This window comes from Symphalangus syndactylus, chromosome 18, assembly GCF_028878055.3.
Source record: "Symphalangus syndactylus isolate Jambi chromosome 18, NHGRI_mSymSyn1-v2.1_pri, whole genome shotgun sequence".
Lineage (NCBI taxonomy): Eukaryota > Metazoa > Chordata > Mammalia > Primates > Hylobatidae > Symphalangus > Symphalangus syndactylus.
The window spans coordinates 60,726,195-60,741,387 of NC_072440.2; the positions used below are offsets into that span (position 1 = coordinate 60,726,195).

At 46.0% G+C, this 15,193-nt stretch overlaps 1 protein-coding gene across 2 annotated transcripts in view; it reads left to right on the forward strand.

Moving 5' to 3' along the window:
* The window catches only part of TPST2 (tyrosylprotein sulfotransferase 2), a 64,487-nt gene extending 60,651 nt beyond the window's left edge, over positions 1-3,836 (forward strand). For both annotated transcript variants that reach the window (XR_008652676.2, XM_055254062.2), the window contains 2 exons: positions 1,348-1,396; positions 3,345-3,836. Coding sequence is in view for 1 of the 2 variants with exons in the window: in XM_055254062.2 (XP_055110037.1) it covers positions 1,348-1,389 (42 nt within the window). In the remaining variant the exon portion in view is untranslated. The remainder of the gene's footprint in view (positions 1-1,347; positions 1,397-3,344) is intronic.
* The last annotated feature ends 11,357 nt before the right edge of the window (positions 3,837-15,193 follow it).

Here is a 15,193-nt window from a genome sequence, read left to right on the forward strand (position 1 = left end):
CAACCAGGAAGCTTTCCAAATTCTGTCATTTAGAGATTTCAGTGGAGGTTTCATCATAGAGGCATGACTGATTAAATCTTGGGTCATGGGTGATTGCCCAATCTCCAGCTCCTAGCCCCTAGCCCCTCTCCCCTCTCCCCTCTCCCCTCCCAGGAGGTCCGGGAGGGGAGAAGGCAGGTGGGGCTTAAAGTTCCAATCCTCTGGCTAGGTGTGGTGGCTCACGCCTGTAATCCTAGCACTTTGGGAGACTGAGGCAGGCAGATCACTTGAGGTCAGCAGTTCAAAACCAGCCGGGCCAACATGGTGAAACCCTGTCTCTACTAAAAATACAAAAAAAAATTAGCCGTTTGTGGTGGCACACGTCTGTAGTCCCAGCTACTTGGAAGGCTGAGGCAGGAGAACTGCTTGAGCTCAGGACGCGGAGGTTGCAGTGAACCAAGATTGCACCACCGCACTCCATCCAGCCTGGGCAACAGAGTGAGACTCCATCTCAAACAACAAAAAAAGTTCCAACCCTCTAATCATGCCTTGGTCTTTCCATGACCCCTTCTCCTAATCCTGAAGCTATCTAGGGACCCCCAGCCACCAGTCATGTCATTAGCATGCAAAAGATACCTTTTTTCTTTTTGATACCTAGTCTCTCTGTGTCACCCAGGCTGGAGTGCAGTGGCATGATCTTGGCTCACTGCAACCTCTGCCTCCTGGGTTCAAGCGATTCTCCTGCCTCAGCCTCCCGAGTAGCTGGGATTACAGGTGCCCTCCACCACACCTGGCTAATTTTTGTATTTTAGTAGAGACAGAGTTTTGCCATGTTGGCCAGGCTGGTCTCGAACTCCTGACCTCAGGTGATCCACCCACCTCGGCCTCCCAAAACGCTGGGATTACAGGTGTGAGCCATGGCGCCCAGCCAAGATACCCTTATTCCTTCAGAGATTCCAAGAGTTTGGGGAACTATGTGCCAGGAACTGGGGACAATGACCAAATATTTATTATTATACCACAGTTGAAATGCCATCTTGTAGAGTCCTTTCCTGGCCACCGTTTTTGAAGTAGCACAGATACTGATCACTCATAGCAGGCTGTCACATGGCCCAGGTTTGACATTTTCTTGCATCTGTGCATGTTCAATAGGCTTTTTATCCAACTCAAACCTAAGTTCTGTGATCCTAGGTTTGGGTCTGTCACACTCACCACGCTATCCCAGCACCTGGCTCATAGGAGATGTACAGTAAATACTCCATGAATAAGCATGTGCATGACTCAGTGATGCTGAGGGGTGACCCTCAAGACAGCGAGGCATCCCCCACCTGGCCGTGACCCCTTCTTCTGTGTATCGTCTTTCTCCAGGTGAACCAGAACAGCACCTCCTCCCACTTAGGAAGCTCGTGATTTCCAGGTAAGCCTGTGGACTTCACTGGGGGTTCCTGCTGCTTCTGGGTGGCCCCGGAGCCACTTTTCTGAAAAGCCACTTTTCTGTCCTTCCAGGGCCTCCCTGGGGGAGACATGTCCACTAGGGTGGGCTGACCCAGCCCCATCAGAGGTTTCCATGGTGACAGACTGGGGGTGCTATTTATAGAATCAAGGCTTAGTTTTCTAGCTCTGGATCAAGGACAGGGAGAGGAATTAATGCTGAACAAACCAGAAAAAGGTTTGTCTGACACTGGGGATGGGGCAGGAAGGACCACTATGATGGGGGAGGGGGAGATTCTGGAACCATTTTTGCACAGAATGCTGTCTGCCAGTCTGGCTTCTAAAAACAGCATCAGAGTTGGGCCAAAGCAATTAATGTTCTAATAACAGTCACAAGCCATTCTGTTCTAAGAATAACCCCCACGGCCATTGGGCCAGGTACTGGTCCTGTGTTACTCATTTAACCCTCAGCATCCTTGGGAGGCGGATGACATGATCATTCCATTTTACAGAAGAGAAAACCAAAGCACAGAGAAGGAAGGGCTTTGACTTGCCCAAGGCTACACAGCCACCAAGGGACAGAATTCCTCCCAGGCTTGCTTTTAGTGAATGATTTTAAGTGCACATTTATCCATCCATATTCTACTAAGGGGTGGGGAAAGGGATTTTTTGAATTTGGTAATTCAAAGATTTAAGAACTCCAGGTTTAACTTCCTTCAGCCCGTTTTCTTCATCTGGAGAATGGGGATTCATCATTGTCCACCTCTGAGGTTGGCCATGAGATGGCGTGAGCTGGCCCAGGCGGGAGTGCTTGGAAACTGTGAAGTGCTGGGCCCTCCCTGTGGACTTGGGCACTGGAGTTCAGGCTGCATGAGTGAGCTCACTTCCTTCTGTCCCCCAGCCTCTGTGATCAGGTTAAAGGAAACCTCAAGAGAGGTTATTTTACATGGAAACACAGCTTCCAGCTTGGACTCTTATTTTTAGTCTCTTTATCTATTTTTAAACAATCGGCATATGTTTTAGTTTTTCTTTCAATTTACTTTGCTTCAACCTGCAAGGGCTCTGTCATTATCAGGGTTCCCATCTTAAGTTGCACTAAGATCCCAGAGTTTTTGTTTTTGAGACAGAGTCTCACCCTGTTGCCCAGGCTGGAGTGCAGTGGCATGATCTCAGCTCACAGCAGTCTCCACCTTCTGGGGTTCAAGTGACTCTCGTGCCTCAGCCTTCCAAGTAGCTGGGGTTACAAGTGTGCGCTACCACACCCAGCTAATTTCTGTATTTTTAGTAGAGACGGGGTTTCACCATGTTGGCCAGGCTGGTCTCGAACTCCTGGCCTCAAGTGATCTGCCCGCCTCAGCCTCCCAAAGTGCTGGGATTACAGGCATGGGCCACCACACCTACCCAAGATCCCATAGTTCTATTCCAAAGAAAAGAACCCTCTCATGAAAAACAGCTTTCCTCCCTGTTCCTCACTAACTCCGTTCCCTCGCTTCCTTTCTGCAGATCATTAGTAGAATCCTGGACCTTCTCATTGACAAAAGCAGATTTGTTACTTGTTTTACTGTTTAAATGAGATACCATATAGAGGTGCTTTAGCTGATCCTGGGTACAGAGTTGGCTTTGAACAAACATGAATCCTTCTCTTGCCTCCAAGAATTCATCAGTATTTATCACATAATCACTGTCATTTGCTCTGTGTCCATAAGAAAAGTGTATATTTGAGGTCAAGTGGATGCAAGATGAGATGTGGGGAAGAACCCAGGAAACGTTTTTAAATTTAAACTCTCTCTGGCCATCTGGGATGCGTTCTTAAAACATTACATGCTTATGCGAATGGATGAAGACAGTATGTTGTGCAATCACATGTATAAATATAAATGATCTATTTCAGAATTGTTACTCTGAGCCTAACACAGTCTTCCCCCCCCTTTCAGATCTCTGCAAATGACTTCATTGCCAAGAAGAGAAGAAACTGCATTTAAGTGGAAATCGGACCTCTAATCCAAGCATATTGCTTGCTATTAATCGCCAAAACAGGACTGCTGATGAGGAATGTATTTGCATATGTTTGCAAAAGCTGAATCATTGAAAACGTACCTTGAAACTCTCTATCTTTGGACACTCCAGGGTAGAGAATGAAGGGTATGGAAGTAGTCCGGCTTTTGAAACTTAGGTATTTTATATTTTTCCCCTCAAGAACTTTTTTTTAAGAGACAGATTTGCCATCCTCCTTAATTTGCAGGACTGCCTTGGTGGCTTTGTTTGCTGGGACAAGGCCCACAACCTGTGCCTCTCCTATTGACCCTTTGAATTCAAAGAATCTATTTAAGAATTTAATATATGAGGCTTTCTTTGATTCCTCCTCCGTTCTACCTAGTTTCACAGAGAAAAAAAAATACTCTTTGAATAAAGTGAACAGAGGCTCATTTGTTTGTGCCTTACTTTACTGAATGAATAGGGTTTTTTTCTTTTTCTTTCCATATTGGATTTTGCCAGGTAGATTTGTGATGAGCAAAAAGCTGGAGAATATAGGTGCATGTAAGGCACAGCCGAATTTCTGTGTCAGGGTCCCCAGGGCCACCCCCAGGATCGATGATTGGCTAGAAGAACTCAGAATTCAGGGAGCTATTATCCTTATGGTTATGGTTTATTACAGCAAAAGGATAAACATTAAAATCAGCAAAAGAGGCCAGGTGGAGTGGCTCACGCCTGTAATCCCAGCACTTTGGGAGGCCAAGGCAGGCAGATCGCCTGAGGTCAGGAGTTCGAGACCAGCCTGGCCAACATGGTGAAACCCTGTCTCTACTAAAAATACAAAAATTACCTGGGCCACCTGTAATCCCAGCTACTCAGGAGGCTTGAACCTGGGAGGCGGAGGTTGCAGTGAGCGGAGATCGCGCCATTGTACTCCAGCCTGGGTGACAGAGCAAGACTCCATCTCAAAATAAAATCAACAAAAGAAAAAGGTGCATAGGGCAGAGTCCGGGAGAGACCAGCCTCAAGCTTCCAGTTGTCGTCTCCGGGTAGAGTCTTACAGACACACTTAATTTTCCCAGCAATGATATGGGACAACACATACTAAACATTACCAGCCAGAAAGCTCACCCTAGCCTTGGGGTCTAGGTTTTTATTGCATGTCAGTCACATAGGGCAATCACATGACTGACTTTAGTTACTTAATCACCAGCTGCTCCAGAGGTCAAAATGATACAGCATGGCCCAAGGTCCCCAAAATAAATCACATTTTTAGCACAAACTATCTGGCCTGGTATGGCCCAAGGCCTGAGGTATACAAAGACACCCCTACTTGGGAGGATATTCCAAGGACTTAGAGTTTATCTCCCAGGAGCCCATTAAGGCCAGTTTTTTCTTTGAGATGTGCTGGGTTTGGACACTTCAAGCCTGCTGAGTTAACCCTTATAGCACAGTCCCCAAATGCTGAGGGACCAACTGGGCCTACAATAAGTTTGTATCTTTAAGGGTTAAGGTGTTTTACCCATACCTCCTTGCCTTATAGCTCATGATAATATGAGGCTTTTGGAAGGCAGTGACTTATTGTGGCTTGGGGCATGGGTTTTTGGAGTCAGGCTGACCTACTGGCTGTATGGCTTGAGACTGTCTCTTCATCTGTAAAATGGGGAAGTTAAAACTTCATTGTGTGTGTGTGTGTGTGTGTGTATGTGTGTGTTTAGACAGAATCTCGCTCTGTCACTCAGGCTAGAGTACAGTGGCGTGATCATAGCTCACTGCAGCCTCGGTCTCCTAGGGTCAGGTGGTCCTCCCATCTTAGCCTACTGAGTAGCTGGGCATGTGCCACCACACCTGGCTATTTTTTAAGTTTTTTTTTGTTGTTGTTTGTTTGTTTTTTGTAGAGATGAGGTCTTTCTATGCTGTTCAGGCTGAACTTCATGGGTTTATTGGGGATGGCTAATGGATGACATTGGTGGTGGTCCTTAGTACCAGATAAGCCCTCAGTGTGAAGCAGCTCTTATCTTTCCTTGTCTTGAGATTGCTCTGGAATGGTAATTAGGCTTTTTTGAAGGTGTGACCCTTTTTGTTCATTTCTTCAGCAGTTACTTTTTATTTTTTAAATTTTTGACCCACAGTCTCTGATAAATAATCATTCACCAATCACCGATTACTCTCCTTGCTCTGTTAAGTGTGACACTGTCCCTTTGAAAATCTGGCGACAGCTATGTATCCCATCGCCACACACACCAAAAAAAAAAAATTTATGTCTGGTTCCAGGAGTTACCTTTTATGAGAAGTCCATCTGTGAAGACCCTGGATATTCAGAGAACTTCCTGGGAAAACACTGAAAGAAAATAAAGAGGCCGGGCCTGGTGGCTCATGCTTGTAATCCCAGCACTTTGGGAGGCCGAGGTGGGCAGATAACCTGAGGTCAGGAGTTCGAGACCAGCCTGGCCAATGTGGCGAAACCCCATCTACTAAAAATACAAAAATTAGCTGGGCGTCGTGGTGCATGCCTGTAGTTGCAGCTACTTGGGAGGCTGTGGCAGGAGAATTGCTTGAACCCAGGAGGCAGAGGTTGCAGTGAGCCAAGATCATGCTAGTGCACTCCAGCATGGGCAACAGAGTGAGACTCCATCTCAAAAATAAAATAAATAAAACAAAATAAAATAAATACAATTTCTGTTTCTAGCCCCCAAGTGGTAGCACTAGGTCTTGTTCCCTGAAAAAAACTAGGCTCAGAATCCACTCTCATTTCATCTCCCCTGATTTGATCTGAAAAGATTTTGTTTAGAGTACTACATGAATATATTATAAAACATGGGACAATCAGGATTGATAGTAAGAAGGCAAGTGGCTCTATTTGTACTTCCTCTCAATATCTCCTTTCTTCCCTAAAGGTAATGCTACCATTTTCTGTTTGTACATAGTCTTCCAGACTTTAAATTTTTGAACATATAAATATTATCATCTTAAAGTTGTATAAAAAAAATTTGAATAGGTTATTCCAAAATGTAATTTGACAAATTGTTTGTTTGTTTGTTTTGGAGACAGAGTCCCGCTTTGTTGCTCAGGCTGCAGTGCAGTGGCACAAACAGCTCACTGCAATCTCTAACTCCTGGGCTCAAGCAGTCCTTTCACCTCGGCCTCCTGAGTAACTGGACCTTGACACCTGGCTAACTTTTTATTTTTTGTAAAGAGGGGAATCACTATGTTGCCCAGGCTGGTCTCAAACTCCCGGGCTCGAGCAGTCCTGCCTCAGCCTCTCAAAGTGTTGGGATTACCGGCGTGAGCCACCGCACCTGGCTCCTGGAGCGTTTCTGATGTGAACATCTGCTGATCTAACACCACTCCTTTTACCAGCTGCCTGTTCTAGAGCAAACCATCTTTTTGAGCATTCCACTTTGGCTAGGCCCTTAGGCTGTTAGCAGTTTTCATTGCTACTGGCAAAGCTGCAGTGGACATTCTCCTGCACATATAACCTCTTGGTGCCACTGTATGAGTGAGTCGCTGCAAAATGAGAAGTAGAATTGCTGGGGTGAAAGGCATACATATTAACTTTTTTGATTAATTCCACCCATGTACCCTGATTTGGGCAGAATTTTAATCTCAGAGCTTTGTTCTAGAGCCTTTCTTGGGGGTTCCGTGGAGCAGTGGGTCAGCCATCACTTGTGCCGTGGCCCATCCTCTGTCCAGCTTGGGCAGCATGCATCATCCATTCTGATTCCTTAATTTGCCATATGTGAAAACATGGTAATCTATACATTACTTGGGTGCTATTATTATATATAACTAGCTTTGGAGTCAGAATCAGCGTCTCATCCTGGCTTTACCACTTTCCAACTGTGTGACTGTGGCCAAGTGACTCCACTTCTCTGAGCCTCAGTTTTCCTCTTCTGTAAAATGGGGGTAAAGGGATAAGAACTGTAGGGGGATCTCAGGGGATGGTTAAGAGAAATCCCTGAGATAAGCAAACACATTATCTAGTTTAGTAAAGCTAAGCAATGAAGATTTACAGCCCCATGGTGAAGGCTTCATAAATGGTAGCTATAATGATTACTATTAATATTGTGAAATAAAAGATAGGTTGTGATGAACCAACCATATCTTCTCATCGGGATGTATGTTTGTCCAACTGATAGCCAGCCATTTGTAGTCATGATCTGGGGTTGGAGAACAGTCTTCTGCACATGTGCCAGATGGACTGAATATAGATCTTCACTCTCGTTAGCAGCCGCCAACCTGGTTGAGACATCAGGGCCTCCAAAGGGCTTGGCAATTTTTCATTGAAAACAAAAACAGAAACAAAAAAACTCTTAATCTATGTCTACCCAAAGAATAAATCCTCTACCCTTCCAGGGTAAGGGATGGACAGCTGATGGAATTACAGACCCAGGAAGCTCATGGTGGCCAGTCATTGGGTAGCAGAGGACATCCAGTCTCATTCATTGTTCCACTCATCTCTTGCGGCCCAACCAAGCAGCCCCAAGCTGAATGACTTAAAACAACTTGTTTTTTTGTTTGTTTGTTTGTATTTTTTTTGAGACAGTTTCACTCTTGTCACCCAGGCTGGAGTGCAATGGCGTGATCTTGGCTCACTGCAACCTCCGCCTCCTGGGTTCAAGCAATTCTCCTGCCTCAGCCTCCAGAATAGCTGGGATTACAGGCACCCGCCACCGCACCTGGCTAATTTTTGTATTTTTAGTAAAGATGGGGTTTCATCATGTTGGCCAGGCTGGTCTCAAACTCCTGACCTCAGGTGATTCACCTGCCTCGGCCTCCCAAAGTGCTGGGATTACATGCGTGAGCCACCGCGCCTGGCCACAACTTGTTAAATCTCTCAGTTCTAGCCAGGTGCAGTGGCTCATGCCTGTAATCCCAGTAAGTTGGGAGGCCAAGGCAGGAGGATCACTTGAGCCCAGAAATTCAAGACCAGCCTGTGCAACATGGTGAAACCCTGGTCTCTAGAAAAAAAAAAAAATGGCATGGCGGCATGTGCCTGTAATCCCAGCTACTGGGGAGGCTGAGGTAGAATCACTTGAGCCTGGGAAGTGGAGGTTGCAGTGAGCTGTGATTACGCCACTGCACTCCAGCCTGGGGGACAGAGTGAAACCCTGTGTGAAAAAAAAAAAACTCTCAGTTTTGGGAATTAATTAGAGTGAGCTGGTGGTTCTCTAATTAGATGGCAGCTGAAGGTTTCTTCATTCATTTGTCTAGTACTTGGGCTGGGATGGTTGGGGCGTCTAGAGGCTTAGTGGGGTATCTCTTATCCATGTAGTCTCTCCGCATGGCTAGACTGGGCTTCTTCAGGACATGGCCATCTCAGGGTGGTTAAACTTCATACATGGTGTTGGCTTCCCCTTGAACAAATGTCACAAGAGTCCAGGAGTTCGAGACCAGCCTGGGCAAAATAATGAGACTTTGTCTCTATAAAAAGTTTAAAAAATTAGCTCGAGCTGGGTGTGGTGGCTCATGCCTGTAATCCCAGCACTTTGGGAGGCTGAGGCTGGCGGATCACCGGAGGTCAGGAATTCGAGATCAGCCTGGCCAACATGGTAAAAACTCATCTCTACTAAAAATACAAAAAAAAGAAAAAATTAGCGGGGGGCTGGGTGTGGTGGCTCACACCTGTAATCCCAGCACTTTGGGAGACCAAGGCGGGTGGATCATCTTGAGGTCAGGAGTTCAGGACCAGCCTGGCCAACATGGTGAAATCTCTCTATTAAAAATACAAAAAAATTAGCTGGGTGGTAGTGGCGCATGCCTGTAATCCCAGCTACTCAGGAGGCTGAGACAGGAGAAGCGCTTGAGCCTGGGAGGCAGAGGTGGTGGTAAGCCAAGATTGAGGCATTGCACTCCAATCTGGGTGACAGAGTGAGACCCTGTCTCACAAGAAAACAAAACAAAAAAATTAGCCGAGCGTGGTGGCTCACGCCTGTATCCCAGCTACTCGGGAGGCTGAGGCAGGAGAATTACTTGAGCCTGGGAGGCAAAGGTTGCAGTGAGCCGAGATTGTGCCACTGCACTCCGGCCTGGGCGACAGAGTGAGACTCCATCTCAAAAAAATAAATACATACCCAGCAGGAAAATAAACACAAAACCTTAACGATTATAAAAGTGCTTCAGAGAGAAATAGCTGGGCATGGTGGCAAGCACCTGTAGTCCCAGCTACTTGGGTGGCTGAGGTGGGAGGACCACTTAAGCCCAGCAGGACAAGGCTGCAGTGAGCCTTGACTGTGCCACTGCCTGCACTCCAGCCTGGGTTGACAGAGCGAGACCCTGTCTCAAAAAACAGAAAACAAACCACAACAACAACAGAAAACCCATCAACAATTGGCCACAGTTATCCTTAAAAAACAATTGATCAGCCTCAATTGTGGGTCAGCAAATGGCTTTCAGATCTCTGGGATACACCAATGTCACCAGAATGTTCCCTTTCTTCATTTTGGGGTAGAAAATGAAAACATTTCTTTCATCTACTATTTAAATTAAGAGGCTAGGTCACCAAAAAACCCAGGCTTCTTTGAGGGTTTCCCCAGCCTCTTCCTTGGGACGAGGGACAACTGGTCCTACCAATGGAAGTGTTCCAGGCCTCTCTGGACCCCACATCTGGGCCCAGAATCAGGAGGACACCTCTTACCCCTATCCTCAAAGTTGGCCTCATTCTGTGTTCTAAACCAACACTGCTCAGGATAATTAACAATAAGAATTCCATTCCTGCTGGGCATGGTGGTTCACACCTGTAATGCCAGCACTTTGGGAGACCTAGGTGGGCGGATCACCTGAGGTAGGGAGTTCGAGACCAGCCTGACCAACATGGAGAAAGCCCGTCTCTACTAAAAACACAAAATTAGCTGAGCGTGGTGGCCCATGCCTGTAATCCCAGCTACTCGGGAGGCTGAGGCAGGAGAATGGCTTGAACCCGGGAAGTGGAGGTTGCAGTGAGCTGAGATTGTACCATTGCACTCCAGCCTGGGCAACAAGAGCAAAACACCATCTCAAAAAAAAAGAATTCGATTTATTCAGACAGAACCCCTGGCTCCACCCATCAGGCTCTCCTCCAGCCCTTTCATGAATTTGGATCTTTTTTTTTTTTATATATACTGAGTCTTGCTCTATCACAGCTAGAGTGCAGTGGCGAGATCTCAGGTCACTGCAACCTCTGCCTCCTGGATTCAAGCAACTTTCCAGTCTCAGTCCCCCGAGTAGCTGGGACTACAGGCACATGCCACGACGCCCAGTTAATTTTTCTATTTTTGGTGGAGATGGGGTTTCGCCATATTGGTCAGGCTGGTCTTGAACTCCTGACTGCAGGTGATCCACCCATCTCGGCCTCCCAAAGTGCTGGGATTATAGGCATGAGCCACCGCACCCCGCCAAGTCTGGATTATTTTGATCTAACCTTGTTTCCATTTCCAAACAACAGCTGCTTTTTTTTTTTAATGGGTTGTTTATTAACTTTTTATTTTGAAATAATTATAGACTTACGTGAAGTGGAAAAAGTGGTGCAAAGGGTTCCATGTGTCCTTCACCTGGCTTCCCCCAATGCTGATATCTGATGCAACTGTAGTGCAATAGCAAAACCAGGAAATTCGCATTAGTAAAACCTGTTAACTAGACTACAGACCCTATTCAGTTGTCGCCTTGTTTACGTGCATTCATTTGTGTGTGCTTATGGATTTTGCTAAGGTTCAAAACCTTGCATTTCAGGGTTTTATTTCCTTTTAGCAACAGAGCCCTCCATATACCCCTTATATGCCCATAGAGACAAATCAAATCACATGTAAAAACTCAAATCTATAAAGCAAAAGTGGGCTAGGTGAGGTGTTTCACGCCTATAATCCCAGCATTTTGGGAGCCCAAGGTGGATCACTTGAAGCCAGGAGTTCAAGACCAGCCTGGGCACATAGCAAGCCCTCGTCGCTACAAAAAGATCTTTTTTTTTTTTTTTTTTGAGACGAGTCTCGCTCTGTCGCCCAGGCTGGAGTGCAGTGGCGCGATCTTGGCTCACTGCAACCTCCGCCTCCCGGGTTCAAGCAATTCTCTGCCTCAGCCTCCTGAGTGGCTGGGATTACAGGTGCCCACCACCAAGCCCGGCTTATTTTTTTGTATTTTTAGTAGAGACGAGGTTTCACCATCTTGGCCAGGCTGGTCTTGAACTCCTGACCTTGTGATCCACCCACCTCAGCCTCCCAAAGCGCTGGGATTACAGGCATAAGCCACCACGCCCAGCCCAAAAAGATCTTTAAAAATTAGCTGAGTTTGGCTACTGCAGCCTGTAGCCCAAGCTACTCGAAAGGCTGAGGGAGGAGAATTACTTAAGCCCAGGAGGTTGAGGCTGCAGTGAGCTATGATTATGCCACTGCACTCCAGCCTGGGAGACAGAGCAAGACCCTGTCTCAAAAAAAAAAAAAAAAAAAAGAAAAAGTGGCTATTTTGATGAGGACCCCATCACTGTCCCAATCATCAGCTATTTCTCTCTGAACCACTTTCATAATCGTTAAGGTTTTGTATTTATTTTCCTGCTGGGTTGATTGAAGTTGATTTTATTCAACAGGCTACAAACTGCATGAGAACAGGAATCATTTTTTCATTGTTTACCATTTATCCCCATAGTCTACCATGCCCAGCATGTTAAGGTTGTAGAAGCCAGCTTCCAAGATGGCCCCCAATGAACCTGGCCTCCTGGTATTCACACCCACTTTGGCATGTTTTTCCTTTGTGCACTGAATAGGGTTAGGGTTCCAGATTAAATACAGTATGGTGGTTAAATTTGAAATTCAGATAATTATTTAGTATTTCGCAATATTTTACGAGACATACACATACTATTATTCATTGTTTTATCTAAACTTCAAGTTTAATTGGGCATCCTGTATTTTTATCTATTACATCTGGCAACCCTATATAGGGCTGAATGTGTAACCAATAAGATATTGCAAAAATGGGCCAGGCGTGGCCGGGTGCGGTGGCTCACGCCTGTAATACCAGCACTTTGCGAGGCCGAGGTGGGTGGATCACGAGGTCAAGAGATCGAAGACCATCCTGGCCAACATGGTGAAACCCCCATCTCTACTAAAAATATAAAAATTAGCTAGGCATGGTGATGCACACCTGTAGTCCCAGCTACTCAGGAGGCCGAGGCAGAAGAATCGCTTGAATCCGGGAGGTGGAGGTTGCAGTGAGCTGAGATTGTGTCACTGCACTCCAGCCAGGTGACAGAGCAAGACTCCGTCTCAAAAAAAATAAATAAAAAATAAAGAAATGGGCGAGGCGTGGTGCCCTATGCCTGTAATCCCAGCACTTTGGGAGGCCGAGGCAGGTGGATCGCCTGAGGTCAGGAATTCAAGACCAGCCTGACCAATATGGTGAAACCCCGTCTCTAACAAAAATACAAAAATTAGCCGGGTGGGGTGGCATGTGCCTGTAGTCCCACCTACTCAGGACAGGAGAATTGCCTGAACCTGGGAGGCAGAAGTTGCAGTGAGCCAAGATTGCGCCACTGTACCACAGCCTAGGTGACAGAGCAAAACTCAAAAAAAAAAAAAAAAAAAAAAGATATTGCAGAAATGACAATGTGACTCCAAGACTAGGCCATAAAAGACCTTGTGGCTTCTGCCTTGCTCTCTCTTGCTTTGCTCATTTTGAGGGAAGCTAGCCACTATGTCATAACGACACTTGGTAACCATATGTAGAGGCTCACATGGCGAGAAACCGAAACCTGCCAACAACCAGCACCAGTTTGCCAGCTATGTGAGAGAAGCACCTTGGAAGTTGGTCATCCAGCCCTGGTCAAGCTTTCAGATGGCTGCAACCCCATGAAAGACCCTGAGTCAGAACCACCCAGCTAAGCCACTCTCAAATTCCTACCAAAAGAAATTAAGTGAGATAATGTTTACTGGTGTTGCAAGCTGCTACGTTTGGAGGTAATTGTTACACTGCAATAGATAACACATAGGTACTCATTAAATATTTGTTAATGACTAAATGAATAAATGAATGATGAAGGCTGTGGTTTCTCCCCTTACTGTGTTTTGCGGATATTTAATTTACAGATAACACCCCGAGCCTAAGGAACCTCATGTTCCAGCTTTCCATACAAGGATAGAGTCTTCACGAATTCTCGAAAGATAAGTAGGGTAGAAACCATCTGTAAGAAACATTTAGAGGGAAATCAAATTGCTAATCTCAGCTGATCTGGGTTCTCAATTCTGCCAAGTTCAGGACACCATATATATTTTTGGGACAAAATGCAAAATAAGAATAAGCCATGTGCAAGTGTATAATGTCACTGTCCTAGAAAAAGTACATGTGCTAGTCTTTAAATATATCAGCTTTGAAATGCCACTTATGGATTGTTTCTATGGTACCAACCTATTTAAAGTTGTAACTGAGCAAGGATTTTTTATTTCCCAAATCTTTTGTAGGCAATATGGAAAGTGTGCTGTATGGCAGAGGCTGTAGAAATAAGAGGTTAGGAATGTGGACTCGGGGGTTGTAACAAACTACCTTAGAAGGTTGAAGAATCAAAGACGTGATGTCTGCAGAGTTTGGCTCTGTGGCCCTGAACACACAGGAATCATGATGTGGGACCCTATGCATGGTTTTGCAAAGTAAGCACCTGCCTGGGAGTTTGAGCTCCTGGGTTTCAGCCCTGGCCCTGTCCTTAAACTCACTGTGTGGTGCTGGCACCTCCCCTCTGCCAGGGGCTCCCCCACTGCCTCAGCTGTGAAAGGAGAGGTATAGACCCATAAGTGCTGGAGGGCCCTGCCAGACTCCTTCTGCCCAAGGAGCCTTGTTGCTTGGCAACCCCTTCTGCGAAGGCCACATGTCTGAGCACCTCATTGGGAATGTGGAAATGAGTGTGGATGTTCCCAAATCTCAAAGCAACGTTTTTGTTTTGTTTTCCCCTCTGGGAAATGACAGGAGATCATGACAGATATGAGACCTTGAACCTAAAGCTCTGGTTGCCTTGTAAAAACTTTTCCTTGTTTTTCAAAGGCTGGGCATTTGATCCCAGAAATCCTGAAAAACCATGGATTTTTGAGACTGAAAGGGGTATGACATTGGGTTTTTAAAAATGAAGGCTGGAGCACTGGCTCACGCCTGTAATCCCAGCATTTTGGGAGGCCAAGGCAGGTGGATCACGAGGTCAGGAGTTCAAAACCAGCCTGGCCAACATGTTGAAACCCCATCTCTAATAAAAATACAAAAAGTAGCCAGGCGTGGTGGCGCACACCTGTAATCCCAGCTACTCTGGAGGCTGAGGCAGGAGAATTGCTTGAACCCAGGAAGCATATGTTGCAGTGAGCTGAGATCATGCCACTGCACTCCAGCCTGGGTGACACAGTGAGACTCTATCTGGGGGAAAAAAAAAATTAAAACAAATAAAAAAACAAAAATTAGCTGGGCGTGGTGGCGTAATGCCAGCTACTTGAGAGGCTGAGGCATGAGAATCACTACAGCTGCACCTGTAATGACAGCTACTTGGGAGGCTGAGGCATGAGAATCACTTGAATCTGGGAGGTAGAGGTTGCAAGTGAGCCAAGATTGTGCCACTGCACTGTGGCCTGGGCGACAGAGTGAGACTCTGTCTCAATAAATAAATAAATAAGAATATAGCCACATTTAGAAAGCTCTTACCATGCCAGGAGCTTTACATGCACTAATTATCACTTTCTGTGTTTTTCTGAAAACAACTCTCTTAGAGCAGTACTGTGATTATCCCCAATCTACAGATGGAAAAACTGAGGTGCAGAGAGGTGAAACAACCTGCCCTTGGGCCCACATCTAAGAAGTAGCAAAGTGGAGA